We start from the raw sequence: 24164 nt of genomic DNA, 5'->3' as shown, positions 1-24164 counted from the left end.
ATAGCGCCTTATATAAAGAATTCAAATCCAACGAACATTCAATTATGAAAATAATGTCAATTTCTATGTTTTCAATTACAGAAAGAAGATTTTAGCCAAATACAAAGATAATCGGTGATTAATTTATGTCAATTGAACTCTCAGCAGAAAAACACAATCTCAAAACCAAATAGTGCGCAATTCAAATGACAATGAATTGGCTTGTTTGACATATGAAAATTTTTGTTCAATAAATCTACGTTTTTCTATAAGTTCTGATCGACCACCGAGTTTCCACAATGTTCAGTGCAATTGAAATATTTTTGTCAATAACAAATCGCAATACCTTGTCAATGTCTACGAATGTCTTAATTTCACAATGAATCACAATGGTTGCCACTTACTGCGTTTGTGCTGTGCTGTTTGAAAACATTTTTTCCATGGAACGCTATTGTTTGTCAACTTGTGTTTGTGCGAGAATGACGTTTCTCATACGAACATGTATGTGTGGCGGAGCAGTGATGGACTCAATCGCATTGAGTCAATACAAATGCAAATATGTTGCCGTTCATGTCGCTGAAAGTGTAGCTGTGGCGAATTCAATTTGAGCTGCAATGTTTTGTTTGGTTTGTTTCATGAGCCAAATTTTTTAATCCCAATTTGTGTTTTTTAGAATGTCCAATTTTGTTTTTTGTTGCTAATTTTTTTTTAATTTCATTGCTTTTGGTTAGCATTTACTAATTCGTTGATGTTATTTCACTGGAAAGACTAAAAACACTTCATCCAAAGCACAGCTTATTGTTCAGATTATTCAGTTTCATTTGCATACTTAAAAAAGTCTAAAGACTTAGGATCGAAGAAAGGATTAATATCCATTAACACATTAAAAGAGATTCTTCAATTATTCGAGTTGAACTGATCTAATTTTGGTCATTAAATGTCAGATCAAAAGTTATCAGAAAATCATCCCACTCTCAATGCAACGAAAATTTGGAAATGAACCAAATAAAGTACGGGGACTTTGTGTATATGCAATGATGCCCTTTCGATCATGTGATTGTTCTGTATTGACTTCCATATTTTGACTTCGATGTCGTTCAGTGTAGGAAAATTCTGTTTGAACGACTGAAACCATTTTGAGAACTGATTATCTTCTACTTAAATAGCGATAAAAGCGAAAATTAATCCTGACCTTTCGGCAATTTCCCGATTACCGACACTCAGACAATACCCCAAACAACCCCAAAAACGAACTGACACATAGCTCATCTTAATAAGCATGGCATCGAACATGAGCGCCACGGCGGTTATTGAGGCTGAGTGTGCGCGCCTTCGTCTCTGTTCTCATTATCCTTTTACCTACCTCTCTTAAGAGGATTCTAAAGAATTCTTGTTGCTTCTTCAAGTACATAAATAATACATAGACATTTTATATGCTCTGTTGGCGAAAGGCTATTTTTTACCCGGTTCGCAAAATTGACTATAAAAGTATGTGAAGCATCAAAATTTATTCATTCCGTTTGTGACGTTAAATCAATCGTTATTTTGTGCAAAATGGCTGTAGTTAACTTTGACGATGAAATGAATCCAGTGTTGTGTGGCTTCGAAAGTCAAGCCATGGCTTTGTTAGAAGTGATGAAAATGTCATCTAATATCAATAATGCTTCACTCGCTCCGGATTTGGATCATGGAGAATTTCTTTGTTGTGTTTCTCAGTCGGTAAGTGTAAAATGTGTCGATCATAATAAAAATGAGTTCAAAGTTAATTGCATCTTTCCCAATATAATCAATTTAAAAAACAATTTGAACTTTGTTAATTTCACCGTATTAATTATATTTTGGTTCTTCTTCTTCTTACAGATTGGCAGAAACGTATGACAAATTCGAAAGGAATCTAATGCCGGAGTTAGAAAATGTGGCGAATGACGTTTTTCTAACTGTTGATGACCAAACTAAATCTTCAACTGACGTTTATTGGGCGAGTGGTGAACATGAATGTCAAGACATGTTGGATCAATGTGTTTACCAAAGCTGCTTTTCAGTTGAAACTACGACGAATCCACTAGTCTTTGATGTGAATATTGATAACTACTGTGACGAAGGAAATATGGTATTTGTTCCAGAGCAAAATGCAGTTGAAAGTGATATAAGAACTGTGAGCATGGGGAGAGACACCATTAGCTATTTTTTTGAAGTTCATATAAATACTAGAAGAAAATGGCAAAAATAGCAAAAAATAGCAATATTATTGAAGAAATAGCGATTTGTTATTTACTGTTTTTAACCGTTTAGAACAAAGTTTTCGAGTTATTTTATGAAATTAAATGGAACAATTTGTTCTTTTCTATGAAATAACATTAGAAAAATTGCCAAAATATATTTTTTTGCTTTCTTTCGAAGCATACAACAATAACTTGATGAGTGTTACTTGTACGTGAACTGTCAAACTGTCACGTTGCACATAGGAAATATTGGCAAAAAATAGCACTTTTATTGAGGGAAACTAGCAAAAATAGCATACATTAGGAAACAATAGAATAAATTAGTGAAACTAGCGTTGGTGTCTCTCCCCTTGACTGTGAGTCATGTGTTCGATGAAGAACAGTACAATGGGAGTGACATCGATCAGGTAGCCGTTACTGACAATGTTATTGAAGAGAATGTTGCTACATCCATGCAGACAATACCACGTTCTGCAGCAACCGGTCCGTTGGAGGGAACGAATGGATTCAAGTGTGTATATTGTGAATACTCTCCTTCTTATACTCACCTTTAGACATATCCAGAAAAATGAATTCATTTTTGTTTTTAATGGAAAAACATTCCACTCAAAACACCTATCGAATTAGTCCTATTTTGATTATTGTTGGTTTATTAGTTCATTGAATTCAATTGAATTACACTGTTTTTTGGATTGAATATTAAGACATAAGACACATTTAACATATAAAAGAATGGAAAATCATTTCATTTTTGTCGGACTATATCCATGTCTCTTCTATGTTCAAGACAAACCGACCTACGATGCCGTTCTTCTCTTATTCCGTCGAAGAATCTATGAATGTGTCTAAATTGTGGAGAGATTACATATACAAATGAGATTAATGCACTTCAACTTGATCGCCTTGTTTGTCCTTTTTTCCGGCTTTTTTCTGTTGGTTTCCTTCATCTGATTTGATAATCATAATTGTACAGATATTTACACACATTAAATATGTCAGAGTTGGGGTTTGAATAAAATATTGCTTGTTTTCGTTAATAATTCAGGCTTTGGTTGTTGACTATTGCATATGTAGTTCTAATAATTATTGGTAGCAATAATCATTCTTGATATAATCCATAAAATGCCTAACATTACATTTACAAATATCGAGGACGAGAAATACTGGGTGAGCGTGATGGAATCAGGTGTTGAAATGTCCTAATATGTGAAAATTCACATTGATTCATTTGAAAATGGTTTGGTTTTTGATTCGTTGTGTGTTTGTGTGCTTGTGAAGGGGTGTGCTCGATGGTCCCTGGAATGGTATCTGATATTAATCCGATATGAATGCGGGAGATATTTTAGTTTAATAGAGATATTTTAGTTTTTAGTGTACTGAGTCTATGTCACTGACCATTAATTTCGTATACAGTCTATTTGGAGGAAACAAATTAAAATGCAACAGATTTTTTTAAGACGAAAAAAAAACTCTTTCGAAATTTTCAGAGAAGATTTGTAATTTTTTTCTATTCAAAAATTTTCAGCGACGAAATATTTTTTTAACCGGAAATAATAAACCAAACCAATGAAACAATTTTCACAAATGAAAAATGCAATATAGCGAATGGACGTTTCACGGTTTTAAATCAGAATTGAAATTTTTTTTAATGTAAAATCACAAATTTCGCATCTAAACATAGCAAAAGCACTGAAACCGAAGAATTGATTGCTTCTTAGAAAATCTAGATGCTTTTGAATTGATTCAAAAAAAAATCGATGGTTCACAATTGAAAGTCACATCTAGAGTCAAATTTTTCAACTCAAAACAATAGTTCGCGGCTAAAAAGGGTAAAATTTTAGGCCATTTTCCGAATCTCTGTCTCTTCATATGTGAAGAAAAAAAACTGCATTTCAGATTTCAATCTCCATTCAAATTTTCATTCAATTTCCGTTCGATCACCTTCAATTAGTATGAAAAAATCATGAGATTGTTCCTCCGAAAATTCACTTATCTGCGCCACTTTTGAACCAATCGATTTATGTCGAGCTCATCAGAGCTCCTTATGCGGTGCTATCGATGCTGAGAATCACCCGAATCATTCCAAATGAATTCATTAATTAATTCGAATTATTTTTCATTTGAATTTGAAGAAAAATTCCTTTTTAAACTGAAAAATCACCGACAACCGATCAATCGGATCAAAACTGCATCGAATCAACGTCGTCGAAGAACAAAAATTTTAAAACATAAGAAAAAACAAAAATGAGCCAATTATCTGTTTTAATGAATCGAATTGGTTTTATTATAACTGAAATCAATTTGGACTTGCATAAATGTGTTTTTGTTTTTTTTTTTAAATCATTTTCGATTCGAACTTATCGTTAAACTTAATTAGAATTCCAAATAAACTTAAAGAACTGTTCCATTAAATTATTAGAATGTATCGTACAAACAAACAGAAAAATAAAGCAAAGGAAAAAAAATTCAAACAAAAAGAAAAACAGAAGGAATTTTCAGTTGGAGGGGGAATAGGAATAGGGACTAAGTATGTTTCTTCCGAAGGAGAGAAGAAACAATACATGTTTATATAGACACGAAGTCGTGTGTGTGTGTGTGTGTGTGTATGCGGGAGTATGCGGATTTTGCGTTTTCTTTGCAGCGCGGTAAATTACACATAAAGTAATATATATAATAATAAATCTCTATCCTAGTATAATACAACAGGTATGTTCAAAAAAATGTTCAGTAAGTTAGATCTAATCATAAATTGTAAATTTTTTGTTGTTGTTTCTTTTTCTTTTTCTTGTTGTTGTTGTTGCATAGTAATAAAATATATGTATATAAATACTTCTTAATGGAATTGATAAGGTTCTGGTTTCATTTTCATTTTATCCTCCTTGTGTGTGTATGTGTTTATGTAAATTGTTTTTTATTTCTCTTTTCTCTTCCATTTTTTTTTACTTCTTATTTGGGTTCATTTATTGGTGTTGTCGTTCAACTGACTTAATAGCCATTGAATGGCGCGCACGCGAACAGATTCTACTTGAGAACTTCTACATAATTTTCTGGTATCAGCCCCGATTTACCGTTCAACGTACCATCCAGCCAGCCCGGTTCATTCGATTGACGAACTGTGAATTGAGAAGAATGAAACAAAATAGGTTAATGAAGAATGAATTACATTCATTGAACGCAGTGAATTGGTTTTGAAAAAGAGCGAAAAGTAAAAAAAAGAGCAAAACGTATGAAACTTTGTGGAAAACAATGATTCAAAATCGTCCGAACAAAAAAGTGAAACAATTCAAAAGCCCAAGAGCTTTGAATCCAAAAGCCTCGGAATAAAATGAAGAAAAAATCGAGCAAATCAAAATCGAATCGAGAAATTCAAAATAAAATTGAACTCATAGTTCAATCAAAGAGAGTAATTTTTGCTTCGATCACTGATTTGTCCTTGGTTTGATCGTATTTTGTTTAGACTGTTGATTTCCTTTCAACAGACCGTCGAATGGAACGTTGTTTCATTGGAATAGTTTCCATTGTCGTCAAAATAACTCACCATTTGTAATGATTTGATTTGGTTCAAACGACAGTTCTCCATCATTTTCCGCCATGCATGCATACAGTGTTCGAACGCGTCTGCAAACCGAAAAAAGAAAACATTAACAAAACTCAGCATAATTAGACATCTCTATAGGGATTATTCATTTTAATCTCATATCGATTTTGGTAATGAGCAAAAGAAAAGCCACGAACAATTCAAAAAAAAAAAAATGTAGAGAAAGCCAATTCAAAGCCCACTTACATATTATCTCTAGGTGAATTGTAGCGTTGTCGTGCAATGTCCTTGGTCCGTTGTGTTTTTTTCGGCATATAATTTTGACTAGTGTCATAATTGTTGGATTTGCTATTGTAGTCCGAGTAACTGGGTAACGTGGTTGCCGACAAGGATTGCATTTGTCCACCACCACCTCCTCCCCCTCCGCCGCCACCACTGCTTTGTAGATGTTTAAGTTGTGATGTTGGTGGCGGTTGCCTTGTGTACGAATGATTCAGCGATGATGTGGAGCAAACGGATTCGTTTGAACTGCTCGTTGAATTGATGCGATCGATGACCGATGACACTGGGTTCACCAGGTTATTTTCACTGTAATTCAATGCGTTTAATCGTTGCGATTGAAGCTGTACATACACTGAATCGGGCGTTCGGCTCACCGATGTCGAATTTTCGCGACTACTATTCAAAAGCTTATCACGGTTATTTATATGATTTGATTGTAACGGTGAAATCGACTGATCATGATGGATGCTACTGCTAAGGCTGCTGTTCCCACTACGATGAATCGGCGATTGACTCAAATGATTCGAATTTGGCGACGATGATGTCAAATAATTGATACCGTTGTCACGACCAATACTGAGCTCTCGAGTCGGAGCGATGATGTGGTTCACATCACGGGCCAACGATGGTGTTGACTGATTCAATTGGTTGATATGAGGCTTTGCCTCATAGATCGGATGATGATTTTTCACCATTTTATTGTTGGAATTTTGATAAATGCTATTCGCTCCATTCGGAATATTCTGCAGACTCGATGACATACCGGTGTCGGTGTAATTCACCCGGGTCACCACACGCATCAATGGCTGTGTATTGTTTATTGAGCTACGACTCGATCGATAGCCACCATATGTTCGTGGCACCGGTTCCGGTGGACTCGTTTGCGATAAATATTCACTCGCCTTGCCCGGCGAATTCTTAAAGATCAAATCATAATTTTCGATCAGAATTTCAATCACAACGTTATTGAATTTGATGTCGAGTATGGCAGCTAACGTTTCCTCAGCAGCACGCAACAATGTCGGACCAAACACCACTCCCAAATTGAATACGGACATTTTATTCTTATGGCATTTCATTGAAACTCTGGAAAATGGACAGATTTTGATTAGGAAAAAATGACGACTCGACCGAAAAACGAAGCAAAAAAAAATCCCCAACTTACGCTTTCAAATGGCGAATAATAATTTCGAGCATTTCGAAATTGACTTTGGGCAGTCGATAAACTAACGTATGTACATCGCTGATTCGCTGGATTCGTGTCTCTTGTTCTAAAATTACACACAAAAACAAATCGGATTAATTTCGGTTCTTACTGTCATTTCTACCATTATCTAATGAAAAAGGAGTGAAAAAAAGACATACTCGCTGCAGCTATGAATCCGTTATGGTATCGATATGTCATCAAAGGTTCATTTAAATTGCGTAGATAGTGTTTTAATGCACTGGCAATGGTTTTGGTCTCTAGTAAATCAGAATGTTGCTCATCGTGAAAGAATTGCAAGCGTTCCTTTTCAGTCTTATTGCGATCCATGCCCAGAGTCAGTAATTTTGTGATTTTCGTATTTACACCGCCGATACGATACAAGCCCTCCTCCTCCAAACCACGCACTTCCATTATTTCAATGCACTTGCGAGCGAATGCAAAACCAACATCGTCCAGCAGATATTCTTCGTTATTCTTGGATTTTCCCGGCGCCAGGTATGTCTGTAGTGGTGGTATAAGAAACAGGATTAGTAAATAGTGGAATTTTAAACGAAATAAAGACATAAATAGAGAGAATAGTTTAAAATAACGCCAACATAATGTTATAAGTTCACTCACCGGTTCCTTGCCATCCATTGCATTCAGCCAAACTTTGCGATCCTCTTCGCTCAGCGCTTGAAATGTAAATGTGACTCCGGGTTTTTGGTCAAATGTCAAATCGAAGCAAAACCGTTTCTCAAAGTCTGATGCTCGGCGTGTGCATGTTGTTAGTGTTAGGGTTTCTGGCGGCTGTTCCGTTCGTCCCGATATCTGATTGTAAGGCAACATCGAAAATAGTTTCTGTTGCTTTTTGTATGTACAATAGAATTTTGACCATGTTGCTGTGAAGGCCTCTGAAAATTGGTCACGAAGGAAAAATAAAATATTTTGATTAGAATTTAAAAAAAATTTCAACGAATTTTAATGTCAAGTTTTAATGTTTTTTTTTTTTAAATAAATTTCCCTTATCGATTGTTAATATTCAAAATTGACTCGATTTTTTTGAAATTCAAACTTGGAATAATTCAAAAACTTAAAATGACAAATAAACTTTTCACTAAAACTTTACTTCAGAATGTTTTTTTCAATCGATGCAGAAAATTAAAAAAAAAATTTATTAATTTCCTATTTTGGTTGGATATTCCGGGAAAATTTTCACGACAAATCGACTCAAGTCAATGAAAATAGTTCATTAATTCCGCAAATAAAATGAAACGAATTGAAATCATATTAAAAAAAACTAGAGCCAATTTCTAATCGACGATTCCATATGGAAAGAATTGAAATAGTTTTTCTCTCTTTTTTTTTTTCCCAAAGAAACGATCGATTTTCAATGAAACCATCATAAAAGTGAATAAATCGCGAGTCGAAATCGAATGAGGTGATTTCAAACGGTATTAATTAGAAATTGCTTACTTAATTTGCTTTTTTCCATTAAAAATAGATATCCCTGTTTTGTGAACTCGGTCTCTGGTTTCTGTGAATAGGAAAAATAAGGGCCAATCAATAAATCGTTCATTAAAATTGCATCATGAATTGAACTACTGACCATTTTACTATCCATGTATTTCGCTTTCAATTCTTCGGCTTTCATGCGTGTCTCGTCGAAATTTTCCCTCGTCTGCAAAATAAGCAAAAAAAATCAGTTTAGTATTCAGAATACGATTGGAAAAAGTATTTGGCAAAGAATTTGGAATCCGATAAAGTTTCAATTCAATTTTCATAACAAGAATTCAATAATAAAAAAAACGGAAAAGAATAAAAAATTAATAGAAGAATTAAATTGAAACAAAACGTGAAAATTGATTTTAAAAAAAACCAAAATTTAAAGAAATTGTTTCTTCTTAAAAATGAAATGTATTAACATCTTACAAAGAAACGACAATTCGAACAAATTTGATAATTTTACGAAAAAATTAAAGATAAATCTTTTTTTTTTATATTTTAGAAAAAAATTAAAAAAATTCCAAAACAAAAATGAAAATTGAACTGAAAAAAGAAACTTTGAAAGAAACAAATTTTTTTTTGATTTATTCGAATTCGAATATTGATTTTTAAAAAAATCCAGAAATGTTGTTTTAATCCAGAAAAAAATGCATTTCCCAACGAGTAGAGTTAGAAGGCTTACCTTTTGAACTTTGTGTTGTAAATCGGTCATGTACTCTTTAGCGTCTTCGGCGATTTCATGTCCCAAATGATAAAAGACTAACCATCCAGACATAAAACCAAGCAGCGTTTCAACGAATTCAAATTTGATGCGTTCCTGTACATCTTGTATGGCCAACACATAGCTTAGCGATTCGCGCAAATATTCGCGTTCCAACATGCCGAGACTGGCATCCGCCTACGGAGATGAAAATACAAATAAAACGGAAATGCAAAATGAAATTGAAATTGAAAAATTGCATTAGCTCAGCGTAGATAGAGAGAGAACGAAAAAAAAAAAAATCTCAATCAAATGTCTAAAAATAACTGGCTATGAAAGTGGCGTTAAAATGGAAACACAAAAACAGTCGTGAGTTTTCATTAGTAGTATTAAATGAATTTTCATTTGTAACAAAATGGCAAAATGTGAAAGTTCATCGGTGAGCTGGTTGATTCTGTGTCAGAAACCCATGTGACCCACTGCAAACTAGCAGCAAACGGTGGAAAATGTACGAAAATTGATTTTTATCATGTTTTATTATCCGCAAAGCGAGCGGGAGTGAGTGGTTTTAGCGCGCACGAACAAATTGAACTGGAAAATCTCATTAGGAAATGGTGTTATTTTTGTAAAAGAGCGATGCATGAATGCGATTTGTTGCCCTTTGTTCTACACACCGCAGCAGCAGCAGCAGCAGTGCTTTGCAATCAGGGCACATGACCTGTGTACTTAACCATTTGTGCACGTTTTCTAACATTTGAGCTTTAAATTTTTAATTGCAAACGAAAAGCCCGATTCACACAAATTGGATGCGACGCTAACACCATGTAAAATAACAAACCAGCTGATTATATGGCTCACTGCGTTCTACCACTCTAATTAATTCGTTTCGGCCGTTACAATGTCCAAGAGTAAAAGCCAGCGCGCACACGTTTGCTTATCGTACAATGCTTTTAGTATTATTACATTTAAGTGTTTTGCTGCGGCTATTTGATTTAATCAAAACGGAAAATAGTTGGAAAAACGGTTACACAATCGGTCGAATGGGAATCGCTTGCTCTCTCTCTCTCTCTCTCTCTTACACTTGTGCCCGCTCGTTCACTCGTTCATATCATCCGCTCTCCTTCGAGAGCGACACAACGAATCACACAAACCATACGAAGAAGATATATAAATTATCGCTTATTCATTTTCCATCCGACGAATGTACGTGTTTTATTTCACACGGCATTGAAAACAGCCGCAATGTTACTATTATGTGGAGAGAATCTAGTGCAAAATGTGAATGTAGTTTTAAGCAGAAAGGTCAAGGATAGCACACATTTCACTCTCTCTGTCACATTTCATACTTCCTCATTTATTTCTTCCTTTTTTCGTTTATTCTATTGCTTGCCTGCTTGATTTTGTTTGATCTCTCTGTTTCTTTCCATTTTTCTTTCGCTCCTTTTCTCTTTATCGCTTCATTCATTTCTCTTTTTCTCTTTTTCACTCTGTTTCTTCTCTTTCGCTCTCTTGCTCTATCCATCTCACTCATTCTTCCGTCCATCGTTCATTCTCCCGTATTCTCTCTCTACCTCATTCCATCGCTCAACGGTACAATTTCTCCACCGAAATCATTACATTACACACATTCACAGTTCAACCAATATGTCTTATTCACTTCATTTTCTTTTGTTGTTGTTTATGAAAAAAAAAAAAAACCATAGCAGCAGCGGCAGCAGCGGCACACACAATCGTTTTGTTTCTGCGCCAATTTCTCACACTTCTCTCGAAGTGAGAGCGCGTGGACGACGACGACAATGATGTGATTTTTTAACGGCCGTATTTTATTATTTCAATGGTAAAAACGCAACCAAGTCCATAAATTTTCCATAATTCATAAATGAACGTGCGCTCCGGCTCGTGTCACACACACACACACACACATGGTTTTCCCGCTTCGAACAAAACAAATATTGTGTGTGTTCCGTGATTGGTTTTCCATCGAATAAAACATCTTTTGGTTTTTGCTCATTGGGCCGTCGTCAACGCCGTCATCATCATCGCTCCATGCTGACAACGAAAATTATGTCTCTGTTGCCAACCAAATGTACCATGTAAACAAGATACAATTGTCCAACTGAGCAATATGCCGATAAATTGCCTCGATTCAATAAAATTCCATTTTTTTTCCCATTTCACTCAACTACCACCCTTCGACAACTCGATCAAACAAAGTTTTTGCATTATGAAATGCGCTGTAGGTAGTAAAAAAAAACTTTGCCGAATGCGGAAGCATGAGCGTCGTGGAAAAGAAATACTGTAGCTTCAATAGTGCGGTCATTCCAAGAAAAGGATTAATAGCTAATAACCAAAGGTATGTACAACTTCAATAACCATGACGATAACAATTTCGAAACAGCAACTGTCAAAACAACAAGATAATACAACTTTTGTGCATCGATACTTGAACAGATGAGAACAATAAAAAGTCGGAAATTGATGGATTTTAGGAAATTTGTTCAACAAATCGAATATTGGCAAGAAAAGCCGAACTATTTAAGGAAACATCAAAAAGACGAAGGAAAGGAAAGGAAAAAAAATTGAAAAGCAAAGAAAAGTTTGAATGTTACACACTGTTCGAACATTGTTTCTAAGTACAATGAATATTCTTCGTTGAAGAACATGTCGCCATCGCAGTATTGAATGAAAATGACGAAAGATTGACAAAAATAAAGGAGAAAATGACAAAAAATCAAGGAAAAATTGTGTAAAAGATGGAAAAAGATGAAAAAAAGTCGTACAAATGACGAAAAAAACTTAAAAAAAAAGACGTAACAGTGAGAGGCACAGGAACGTAAAGAACGAGAAAAAAATCTGGTTGAGACAAAGAAATGAAAGACACTCAAAAATACAAAATGAGAGGTCAAAATTGAAGCAAATCTCGAAAATTGAACAAAACATGAAAATGAAAAAAAATGTCGAGAATAAAAAAAGACTCGAAAAAGAGCTCGAAACTATTTAACGCATCCGCCACAAAGTCAATTACGAGAATAAAAACGGTAAAGTTTCACGGAGAAACGGCGAGAGAAAAGTACATTCAATAAAGATGATTAATCCAAAATGACCGTGAAATAATGCGAGACGAATTGGCACGATGCAGACGGATTATTCCGTAGAATAAATCATCGGAGCACCAGATGCTGTGCTAACCGTGCTGGGTTGAGATACAAACGTGTACACGGTCCTTTTGTCTATTCACATCATTTACTGCATTGTTCACAAAGTGTAGCGATTCGGTCGACGTACCGACTGAGCGACCGCACCACAAGACCTTTTCATTGTGAGTGCATTCAAATAGCAGCATGTGCATAAGTACATGTATAATTCCATTGTGTGCTACAGTCTCGCTATATATATATATATATATTGTGTAAATGGCCATTTCCCCAGCACTTCCGAGAACTGGGCATTTATTGATTCTACACTTTTATTACATCACCAAATCACAATGGTTCGAATTGATGTTTTCATAGTTCATTATGTGATTGATGATATTTTATTTGCTTTTTTTCCCATTATTCCGGGTCCCTTTGATCAACAGTCGCCCTAATCGAAGCACGTCGGCTAATACAATTCGATTTTGAATTAAATCTACGCTAATGCAGCTAAACTCACACTCACGGTTGAATGCAGTTAGAGGGCTAAAGAGCGGAGAATCGACGAGAAAAATGGATTTTTCGATGACTTTTGACTAGGGCAACAGTTGTTCGGACTGTTTGAGTTGGGAAAAAATCGAGAGAAATACGTGTATTTTCACCATTTTTCATTGTTACAAAAATGAACCCTGGGTTTTCAGTTTGAAAACCTGGGCATTCATGGAAGTCACTCAATAACAGCTTCACAAAAAATTACAGAAAAATACTCAATTTTCAACTGAAAAAAACGGGAGAAAAACCATTTCGAAGTGAAATTTCATTGTAAAAATGCCATTTCCAAGCTTCACAGCGTGAATGCATACCATTTCCATGACAATTCCATTGAAAATCAACAGAAACCAATTCTATCTAAATTAAAGTGCAGCAAAAAAAAAACAGTAATGCGTCCGAAATTAAAATTCGCCAACAAAAAAAACAGCTTCGAAATTGGTTAGTTTGAATGAATGTTTGGCGAAACCAACCCGAACACTGTCAACAGCATATCAAACTAAAAATAGAGACATTTAAATGGAGAGGTGGCCTGCAGGGGGTTGAGCGTCCTTCAAACAACCATTTGCCTGTCGTTAATTAGTTTGTTCGGTGTATATTTCCATCCTGACCTTATTTCTACGGAAATTCGTCTTTTCTTGCCATAGATCTCGTGCACAATCGCTCATTTGTTCGTTTGCCGCGGGTACACTCAGCTCATGTTTCATCTCAAATAACATTCTGCAACTGTAACCGACATTGCAATAGACCGAAATGGAAAATCTATTTATAGACAAAATCAATTCTATTTTTGCGCATTCTTATTTTTTTCTGCTCTCTCTCTCTCTCTCGGTATCAATCGAGTTCGTTTTCCACTTGACACTCGTTTCATCGACAGATTGAGATAGCGAATCGTCCTCCGTTAATGGATTTATCTTTTTCAATTGTGCATTTTCAATTTTACATTATAAAAATTGGTTTGCAGCTTCGATTCGGATGCTATTTTTGGGATCTGATTGAGACGGTTCGCGATATCGCGTAGGCGAATCGAGAATGATCGATGTATGTTTCTTTTTTTTTTGTTCCAAAATGAAGAGGGCTTGACTCAAGTACGAACACACTCTCGTTAAAAAAGAACACTTGTTAAATCTGATTTTCGATTTTGTGAAACACAAAGCAAATGGCTCGTGTATTATTAACGCGAAATGCTTTTCGTCGGTCGAGCTTTGAGAGTTTTTTTTTGTCTTTCGTTCACTCGTTTGGTCATTCGGTTGCTACTCGTTCGTTCGTTCGTTCATTGGTTTGGTCGTTTGCTAGCTCGTTTGACTCTCTCTTTCCTTCACTCGCTCTCTCACTCATTCATTCGCTATCTCGCTTATTCTTACACTCCCTCAATTGGTCGCTCACTCACTCGCTCGCCCGCTTGTCAGAACATTCGTTCTATTGCTCGCGCTCCATTTGTTTGCTTCGCATCCAGTTCGATCGCAACACAATCAATTGCATTGAATATATAATCTAAACAAATCCACTTTAATTGCTGTTCGTATCGATTGAACGCTTTCGAATCAACTTATTAACAATCTCTAGATTTATTAATAGCCGCATAGGAAAATCCGCTTTTCCAATTAGCTATTTTTCTTCTCGCGTTCTCAAAAACGCCTATTTTGACTCATGAAATATTCACTTCAAGCTTATTTCATGCGTGCGGCTCAAAGAAAATAATAATTCATGTTATATTTTGACATTGAACTTGCGACGAAGACAACAGAACGGCAACAACAACTGAATAACATGGCTTTCGTGGGCTGGATTAAAATAGCTACGTGGTTCCAGTGCCCAGCCAAAATCGTAACGCGAGATAATCATTACGCCATTCTTTCAGTTATTCGGCTATTCTTTCGATTATTCCATGGTAAATTTTCGCTATTCTTTCAATAATTCCCACGAACATTTTCGGCCCTCGATTGTTCCATGCAAAAATGCATTGAATTCGCTCTTCATTAATTTCTTTGCTTCCCTTTCGAAGTGATCGTCTGCCGTTGCAATATAATTAATTTGAGTCGATGGCAAACACAAATAGAATGCGTCAATTGCAATTTGTTTCGGATTTAAAATACCATTTATCATGGGATTCAATTTTGTTTGCGAAGGACAACCAAATCGGTAAACATTCGAAAGCCTATCTCTGAGGCTTTGTTTCCATCAAAACTCGGATAAATAAATAGGCACGTTTCATTTGTTTTTACCGTGTTTGTGTCATCGAAAATCCACTTTCGGCAGAAAATTCATTTTCGGTCGCTTTTTTTTCCTCAGTAAAAAAGGTGGTATGAATCATTTTTTCATTCAAAGGAAGTATGAATCTCGTTTCAAACTCATCAAATCCACCCTCCTGATGCGAGAAATATTCGCTGAAACAATTCCAGTTCATGCGAAAAAATATGAATGTTCGTCAACCGAAATGAATTTTTTAAGTGCTCAGAATTTGGAATTTAATATGCGCTCAAAACCTCGAATTCGTATGCGCCCCAGAATGAAATGCTAATAAAAATGAGTACCTTGAAATGGGTGGAAAAAAAATTCGAAATTAATGGAATATTGAATGCTAAACTGACAAAATCGGATTCTGTACAAAGAGAGCGACCACCCCAGCGTGCATAGCGACGATGTGTCGGTACGAGAATCTCCAGTGCCTATATATGATGAAATAAAATCCGCTTATTGCACAATTTTCACCCTATTCCCTTCCATCCACAAGCAAACAATATCAATGCACCCAGTGACGACTGCACTCACACACACACACACACACACACACACAAATGTCGAAAGGAATGCAGTAGCAGCGACGACGACGACGATTCGAATCGATTTCAAAGCCACACTCACCAATACACTGGCAAAAAAAAACAACGACGTAGACACCGAGGCAAAACAAATAAGCACACTAAAGGTTACGAAGCGAAACGAATTAAACGGTTGAAGGCGCGCGCGCGCACGTATATGTATACATGCATCCAGTTAGGTGACGACGTCATACTTGCCACTACTGCGATACATACTATTGTTCCGTACTTGTAGAGTTAGGATGTGTTGTTTTTTTTTTCTTCGGTGATACTGTGTTTATGGTTAATGATTTCATTCGTTGTTGTCGTCGTCGTCGTCGTCGTTGGTCTCGGGCATATATATGTGCGGTGCAATGTTGAAAGGGGATGATTTGCTCTTCAAAAAAGCCAACGAATCTATTATGCATGGAATGAAAGGAACATTGAATGATGTACTTTGTCAGCTCCCTCAGCCTATTTTTAGATACGTGTTTGTATGCAAAATTCATTCATTAAAATTCCCTTTTTTAACATCAGCATCACCATCAATGACTTAAAACTATATGTGGCTGGGTTCGGATTAATGAAAGAGAAAATACGCAGAAACATGAGTGAAATGGACTTTGAGAGGCACTGTGGATGTCAATGAATTTAGTATCAGTTTAGGGACACATTGTACACGATATATGCCATCTTACAGCCTCGCTCGCTACTTCTCTTTCTCTCTCTCTCTCTCTCTCTCTCTCTCTCCATCTCTATTTTTAGCAGCGGCTTTTGTTCACTTCCCGTCGAAGTGGGCGATTATCTTCCGAATTACCATTCAACATCGGATTATTTTTGACATAATGAAACCAAATATGCACTACTTTCTCGACTTTTCGAGTCAAGTTCCTGGTTTTGTTTGGCTTTCTTACGCAATTTTTCGTTTCCTTTCCTCCTCCATCTTCTTCTTCTTCATTTGTTTCAATTTCTTCTATGCTATTTTGCTTCTATTTTCGTTCTTTTTCATTCTTTTTCGTTCTTTTTTCTTCCATTTCATCCTCCACTCTTTCTCATTTTACTCATTCCTCTTCTACTCCCCAAAAATAGACTTTATTCCGTCACAAACACCCAACACTTGAGCTAACGATGACGAAATCGCGTGAAAAACAACCTGTCCATTGGCCAGCCGACGACATTTTTTCTACTTTTTTTTTGCATTCATCGGTGTGGAGCTATGGAAAAAAATCAATACAACGCTTCAAATAGAAATGACAATTATGGTTGGTATCCGTCGATAAAATGCCGCTAACTCACGCAATTTGATTCACATTTCGATTGCCTTTGTTTCGCGCTATTACCGTTGCCACAGCAATTAAAAGCGACACAATCGCACCCATTCATTCATAAGCCATACAATAACAAACTTCTTCGAAAACTATGCGCGCTCTTCCACTACAAACTACTAGACTGGAATTTTTCAATGGTTTCTGTTAACCCTCTAATGCATTAATTTTTCCCAGGGCTGGGAGTACTGGTACTTGGTTGATTTTTGGCCATAAATAATTTTAAAAAAAATATTCATAATCCTGGATTCCTCTTGGTTCAGTCAGGAAATGCGATTGACATAAATCAGAGAACAATAAAATCCATTGTTTAAAAGTGTCAAAAATGTGTCTAATTTCGAGTTCGAATAATTTATTTTGTCGAATTTTTGTTTTTGCACACATTCTTGCTTATAACTTTATAATCACACTACATAGACAATTATTGCCAAAGACAAAAATAAAGAGAAATCATTGACGAATTAAAAAATTTACTTTGAAGCAATTTGATCCGATGTACGGTTTACGTTCTACAGGCGTTCAAATGTTGCCCGTCTAGAGGCGGTTGTATGCATTAGAGGGTTAAAAAAAAAAAAACAAAAAAAACTTTTCACCGCATTAAATTGCACATAAATTATTCAAAAATTCCGATTCGGTTTCATCGGTTTCGATGTATCAAAACCGAAGACACCTTACCTTTCTGCAGTCATTTTTTTCCTGTTCTATCGATTGTTTCTTGTCCACTTCCGTGCTTGTAAAATTCTTTTTGTCGTCTTCGTTTATTTGGCCAATCTGGGTATTCACTTGATTTTGAGCCTATTCACTTTTATGCCTATCGAAGCAATTTCTTTGTCACTTTTTATCTGTAGGACGTTTTTTTTTGACGTTCTTTTAATTTCGTTTCCTTTTCGTTTTTTTTTTCAATTCAACACATTCAGGCCTTGAAACATTCTCACCATAAAAACCATCACTTCATATCAAATTGAATTCCGTTTTTGCACTTCTTTCCTAATGTTTTTTTTTTTGCATAAAACTTTAGTTTTTTTTTTTCTTCTTTCGCTACTCGACCGAAAACACAAATGTCTGATTACACAGAGTGTATGTATCGCGCGCGCTCCGTTCACGTTCACAAATGGCTCTCAGCACTCTGAAACTGATTTCCATTCAGGTTCGATAATCACATTCTCGTTGCCTGTTTTTTCCATGCACACAGCCAGTCAGTCAGTCGCACTCTCGCATCAATACCTAGTTAGGATTGTGTGTATACGGTCCCCAATATCATACACAAACACACATTTCAAGCAACACACGGCTGATGTAACCAGCACTCTAAACTAAAGTGTGAATGACGTTGTACAGATCAAATCGATGTAAGTATTTCGTAATTCCACGCACTCACACAATCATAAAACGGTTCGCTTGTTGTTGTTTTTTTTTCTCGCTTTCAACAGAAACATTGCCTATCGCGATACTATTGTATTGGCGTATACAGGATATTTGTAGTGAAATCGCAGCAGGAGAAATGATGAAAGAAACCATTTAGTATGTGGAAAATTCATATGGACAACCAGGGTGTCACAGCAACTGCACGAAACAACGAACTGCACGAAATTCAGCTAGGGGAAAGACTTTTTCGAGGTTTTGACGGGATTTGGAGATTACTGAGAGAATTTTTAGGGGATTTATGGCTTCGAGATATTGAGAGTTTCGGTTTTTTTTAAAAGTAAAATTCACGTTTTTTTCATCAAGGAGCTGTGTTAACTGGAATATGATTTTGAAGTGAGAACGCATCTCATTTCATCTCATTACCAGGTCTGCTCCAGTTTTAAATTCAAACTTTGAATGAGTCCAAACTAATTTGAATGAAATTCGTTCAATGAATCTAAGTTTCAAGTTCATCTAAATGAGCTCAAACTTGGCGGAAAATTTAAAAAAAAAAATCAACAAGTTGACCTTGAAACATCAAACCAGCGCTGTTTTCTTCGAAAAAGTCTCATCTTTGCTTTAATTTACTCGAATAAGATCTGTGTTCAATTAAGTTAATTCCAACAGTTTCAATATGGTTTAAATCAACCCAATACGTGCGCTTGCTTTGGTCATAAATTCGAGCCCCTTCAAAAAAACTCACCGAAAATCTCTGTATACTGACTTATACTACGTTATATCAATGAAGTTGTATCTATCAAGGATATCGGAGGAGAAATGTATTCCAAAAAGCACCAATACACACATTCACATCTTGAGCATGCGCTTCTCGTCTCGCACATTTGATGACTTGGTGATAAGACATTGAAATGCGAGTAAAAATGTGCAAACAAAACAAAATCCAACGATATACACGCCGTCGAGAACAGAAAAACAAAATAGCTTGACAGCATGATATCTGAGTAGTTAAGAGGCATCGTTTGATTCGGTTGTTGTGTTTGTCATATGGCAACAGCATGGTGACAAAATGTACACACACACACACACACACAAGTTGTTGTTGTTGTTTCTGGCTTTTTTCTCGCAAAAAACATCCAATTAAATAGCCGTCGGACGATAATTTAACACACTTTCAACGTCTTTTAACGTTTTTGGGTGAAACGAAGACATAGCCATACCACGGCAAAAGATTATAGTTTGTCAATCGTCCCACGCAATTACGGAAGCTCTCTGTTCAGCTGATTTGCGCTTCGTTGAAAATATTGTGTTTTAGTTGTTTACATGTTGCCCAAAAAATAATTGATTGACCTTCAAATTATCGAAGAATTGGCTATTTGCGTTTTTTGTTTCTCTTTCCTTCGGTTGCGAGACATACAGTTGTTAGGCGCACGCTGTGTTTATACGGCCAATTTCGTATGCAGTGTAGTCGAATTGCTGTCGAAGCCAGCTGTTTTAATGACGGTAGTTTGTTTCTTTCTCTTTTTCTCGCAATAGTGTAAGTGGGTGGTGTAATGGAGATTTGATGCTTGCAGACGGCAAAAGATCAAAATCCAAATTTCAGGCCAAAAGCTGCATGACATTTAATTGACCATTTGAGGGATGAACGATGTCAGGTTTTTTTCCCCCATCCACTTGATGGAAGAGCACTTTCGTGTTTGGGCTATATTTAAACCAAAGAGTGGTCGTTTGTCACTGACACAAATCAACAGATCTACTGGTTTTAGTGGTGTGCACGATTAAGGTGCTCGACCAATTCGAGTGGGAACCCATTTCCGTCGACGTGTATTAACGCACCGGTATGTGAAAGAGAAGTGCAGCTATTTTTAGCCACAAATTTGAACGCTTCACAAAGCTACTCGTCCGAACGTGAAAATGAAGCTCGTATTTTTCCCCGAAGAAGTGGTAAGAGTGACGTTGGTTTTTCGTTCTGAAGATGGTTAGAGGTAAAAGTGGTAAGAGTGGTAAGAGTGGCAGTAAAACTCACTTCGAATCGAGGTGAAAAAAGGAATCTCACTCTTCGCACTTCTCATTCCAAAAATGAAGGAAAATTGATGCGAAAAAACGAATGACATCCATTGGAATCATAAATTCATCACACAAAAGGGGTTTCTACGTTGAATTAATCAAATTTCAAAAAACGAGGGCAAAAGCGAGAGATAAAATTAAATCATGAAAAGAAATGTGAGAAGCGCAATTGAGTAGAAGAAATAGTCACCAGCAACAAGCACACACACCAAATTTCGATGTCATTTCAAAGAAAAAAATTTTTTTTCTTCATAATGACTTTTGCTATTATGCGCTGTCGTGGGCGGCAACATTCACTTCGAAGAAAGTTTCGTGCTAACTTTGTCAAAGCAATAAATTGTTCTATCGATAACACTTGGTATTTTTGTGATTAAATTTTTCAAACACTGACCAAAAATAACGTAAAGAAAAGAAAAACGGTATGCTTTGAAGTCGTCATGGCTACTGATATGGCATATGACTGCTGTGATATCTTGTACAATCTTCCGTTTTATTTCTGTGGATCTTTTTTTTTTATATGTCTTCCAAGTCTGATGTGCAGCCAGTCTCTGTCTCTTTTCGTTCGAATCAAATATTTATAAATGTGATGTGATGGTGTGTCGGTTGCCATGAAAGCTACGGGGTTGTTATTCGGTGAATTGGTGTTTTAAGGCCATTTATGCTATCACATTTCACGGTTAAAACCAATGGACTGGCTTTACTCAAATTATCTCTCTCAGCGACGCGCTCGTAAATGTACTCGATTTGTGTACTGAATGTGACAGCTGAAAATGCCGGCAATTCCCATGTGGTCGGTCTGTTGTCAAGCCTTAAGTACACCAAACGCATAAATCGACCGTGAAAAATTGAAAGAGTTGCCGGCCAACAACCCACAAAAACCGAGAAAAAAATCACAAAACCGAGAGAGAGAGAAACAAAAACACCCCACAAGGTCTGGTTCGCCTTTGGTAGTGACAAAACTCAACTTTACGGCGACTGCCTACCCTTTACCACTTTGGAAGTTTTTGAGAAAGTATTAAATTAGCTTCGATTGAAACATTTTATTTGCAAGCCCTTTGAATGGCATTTACGTACATGCGATTGAATGACGAAACCAACGTCTTTTTTACTAATTTTTTCATCGATACGTCAAGTTGGATAAAAAGACAGCCCTAGGCTGCTGCTGCCGCACCACACACACACACATCGCTGATTTATTAGATTGCTGAACTTTTCGGTTTCGACTCTGCTAAAAATAGATTGCCACAGATACGAGAATGGCATGCAGTTATTTCGCTCTCTATTGCCAATGTTTTATTTACAGCTTGTTTTGGTGTTAGTTTTTCTGTATCGTCACTTTCTCGCTCGATTTGGTACGAATACGCAATGGGAGTTGACGGAATGCTCAATGACGTCAGCACGAACATTGACTTCCGATGTCTTCGATTCGAACGGCCATAAAAATACGAAAATTACCAAAGCAATGAAACATATTTATTGACTCGTAAATGGGAGATAATTTTAGCACACCAACTTTCGAATCAGTGTATTAGTCGCGTTAAATGCAATTTGCAGATAGTGAGTCATTTTTGTTTGTGCAGTTTTTATGACCTTTTAATTGCTTTTGTGTGTTTCAAGCACTACGTGTAGGGCTATTGTTTTAAATTCATTTAATTTCTGCCATTTTTTTTTTGTTGAACTCATTCATATAATTTGTGTTTTTTTTGCTCCATTCATTGCTTCAGTTTGTCTTAGAGCCATTTTTAATTAATCTAAGGGCATTGATGAACACGATTATACTTACCTCTTGAATTGTGTTATCTGGTTTCTTTGATGACATATTCAAGAATCGCTCTTGAGCCTGACAGAATTTTCCCGTTTTCTTGTCGAACTTCTTTTTGTGCTCCTTCACACCGCCAATTCGATCCTTTCGGAAATTCTCCAACGGTACCACGATTTGATCGTGCGCTTGTGCCAACTGAAATTCAATTTAATGTTGGTTTATTTTTTTTTTTTTATTCTGATACAAAATACGTAAATCTATGTTTTCGCTTGAAAAAAAAAATGAAATCAAATTCGAGATGGAGTCAAATTAACCCGGTCAATTTATGTGATTAGAGAAATTATACATTATAAATTGTAGATTGAATGGAATTTAGAAAAAAAAGGAAAAAATGGATGAATAACATTTTGAGGGAAAAAAATCTAATTAAAGCCAAATTGAGTTATTATTCGCAACTTTCTTCGGATATATAGAAATTAACTAGGTAAGGTAGTTGATAAACTTGTAATTTACGGTCGTTGAAATTGAAAATGAAACGACTGAATGGAGACGAATATAAAAACGAATCAATATATCCTAATCACTGGAAAGCGTCTGACCGATGGAGTAATAAGAAATTGTGGGATTTTTTTAATCTATTTTTTTGTTCACTTCTTTTTGCGCTTTCCAATTGTGTTTCCAAGTTTTCGAAATTTGAATATGGAAACGAAATAGATTTTATAACACATTTTGCTGCATTTGTCTTCAATAAAAAGATAGATTTAAATAAAGACATAGCCTGGCTTCAGGCCGCCACTATTGTGGCGCTCGTTGCGGTAGCCTCGGTAAGTAGCTTCGTTGCCAATGGTTGTCAACAACCCTATCGGGAGACTGGCACATTCGAAATTGTGCCATTTTCAACATAGCCAATTGAGCGAGAACAAGAGGTATAACATACAATAACATAGAATCAGCGCATTGGACGAGCTAAATATTTGGTTCAAGAAATGCGGATAAATGAAACATGCAAAATGAATGCCGTATGATTGAACATTTATTTTGTTTAAAAAAAAAAAAATTGTGTTTTTTTAATAATAAAATCAAATAAAATGAAAATGTGCATGTTACACCAACACAAAATCAAAAAAGATGAGGTTATGTTTGAAATGACTCGTCATGATACACACAATGGCACATTTGAGAATGTGCCACACTCTCGATAGGGATCATACAAATGTCAAACGTAGTCAGCTTGTCAATTTCAACCGGGGCCTGAATAAAGATACATCTTTCATAGTAAAGATAAGAATCTCAATGTGAATCAGTTGATTTTTGGTCATATGGATTTTATTTGGTTTTCTACAGCTTCCATTAAAAGTCTGCATTAAACATAGCTATTTTCAGTTGTTGCCAGTTGATTTGGCATCTGATAGCCAAAAATTACGTCTTCTTTTAAAGAAATGGTAAGATTTTTGGTACAAAAAAGAAATGAATTCAAGCGATTTTTACCGTTTTTATGAAATAAAAATTCAACATTTTTATGCAATAGACGAATTCGTTCATTAACTTACAAAGCACATTGAGATTGCTCGTTTATAAACGTTTAATAACATAACTTTGTAGAATAGAGTTAGTTCTGTTTGGATTTTTTTCTTTATTTATTTTTTCTTTATTGAAGAAATTTACTGTCAAATCCATTCTTCAATAAAGCAATCAAACGGAAATCAGATGAAATAAACAAGATGGGAAGTTTAAGTGTCGATGGAATGAAT

The 24164-nt window shown here is 35.8% G+C and overlaps 1 protein-coding gene across 3 annotated transcripts in view; it reads right to left on the bottom strand.

The window, feature by feature from the left end:
• Positions 1-4454: 4454 nt before the first annotated feature.
• The window catches only part of LOC129570595 (rho GTPase-activating protein Graf), a 127215-nt gene continuing 107505 nt past the window's right edge, over positions 4455-24164 (bottom strand). For 2 of the 3 annotated variants that reach the window (XM_055450264.1, XM_055450265.1), the window contains exons 4-13: positions 22435-22608; positions 9396-9611; positions 8817-8888; positions 8684-8744; positions 7847-8121; positions 7387-7729; positions 7187-7292; positions 5986-7107; positions 5740-5819; positions 4455-5314 (exon numbers count right to left, since the gene is read on the bottom strand). In XM_055450264.1, the coding sequence (XP_055306239.1) occupies positions 5223-5314; positions 5740-5819; positions 5986-7107; positions 7187-7292; positions 7387-7729; positions 7847-8121; positions 8684-8744; positions 8817-8888; positions 9396-9611; positions 22435-22608 (2541 nt within the window). In that variant the 3' untranslated portion in view covers positions 4455-5222. Of the gene's footprint in view, positions 5315-5739; positions 5820-5985; positions 7108-7186; positions 7293-7386; positions 7730-7846; positions 8122-8683; positions 8745-8816; positions 8889-9395; positions 9612-17897; positions 21989-22434; positions 22609-24164 lie in introns of those variants that run through there. The other variant, XM_055450266.1, reaches the window with a different exon arrangement.

Source organism: Sitodiplosis mosellana, unplaced genomic scaffold, assembly GCF_009176505.1.
Source record: "Sitodiplosis mosellana isolate CC-2019 unplaced genomic scaffold, AAFC_SMos_1.0 Smas_scaffold_61, whole genome shotgun sequence".
Lineage (NCBI taxonomy): Eukaryota > Metazoa > Arthropoda > Insecta > Diptera > Cecidomyiidae > Sitodiplosis > Sitodiplosis mosellana.
Note: the sequence above shows the minus strand (reverse complement) of the source record. Positions and strands in the feature narration are given on the sequence as shown.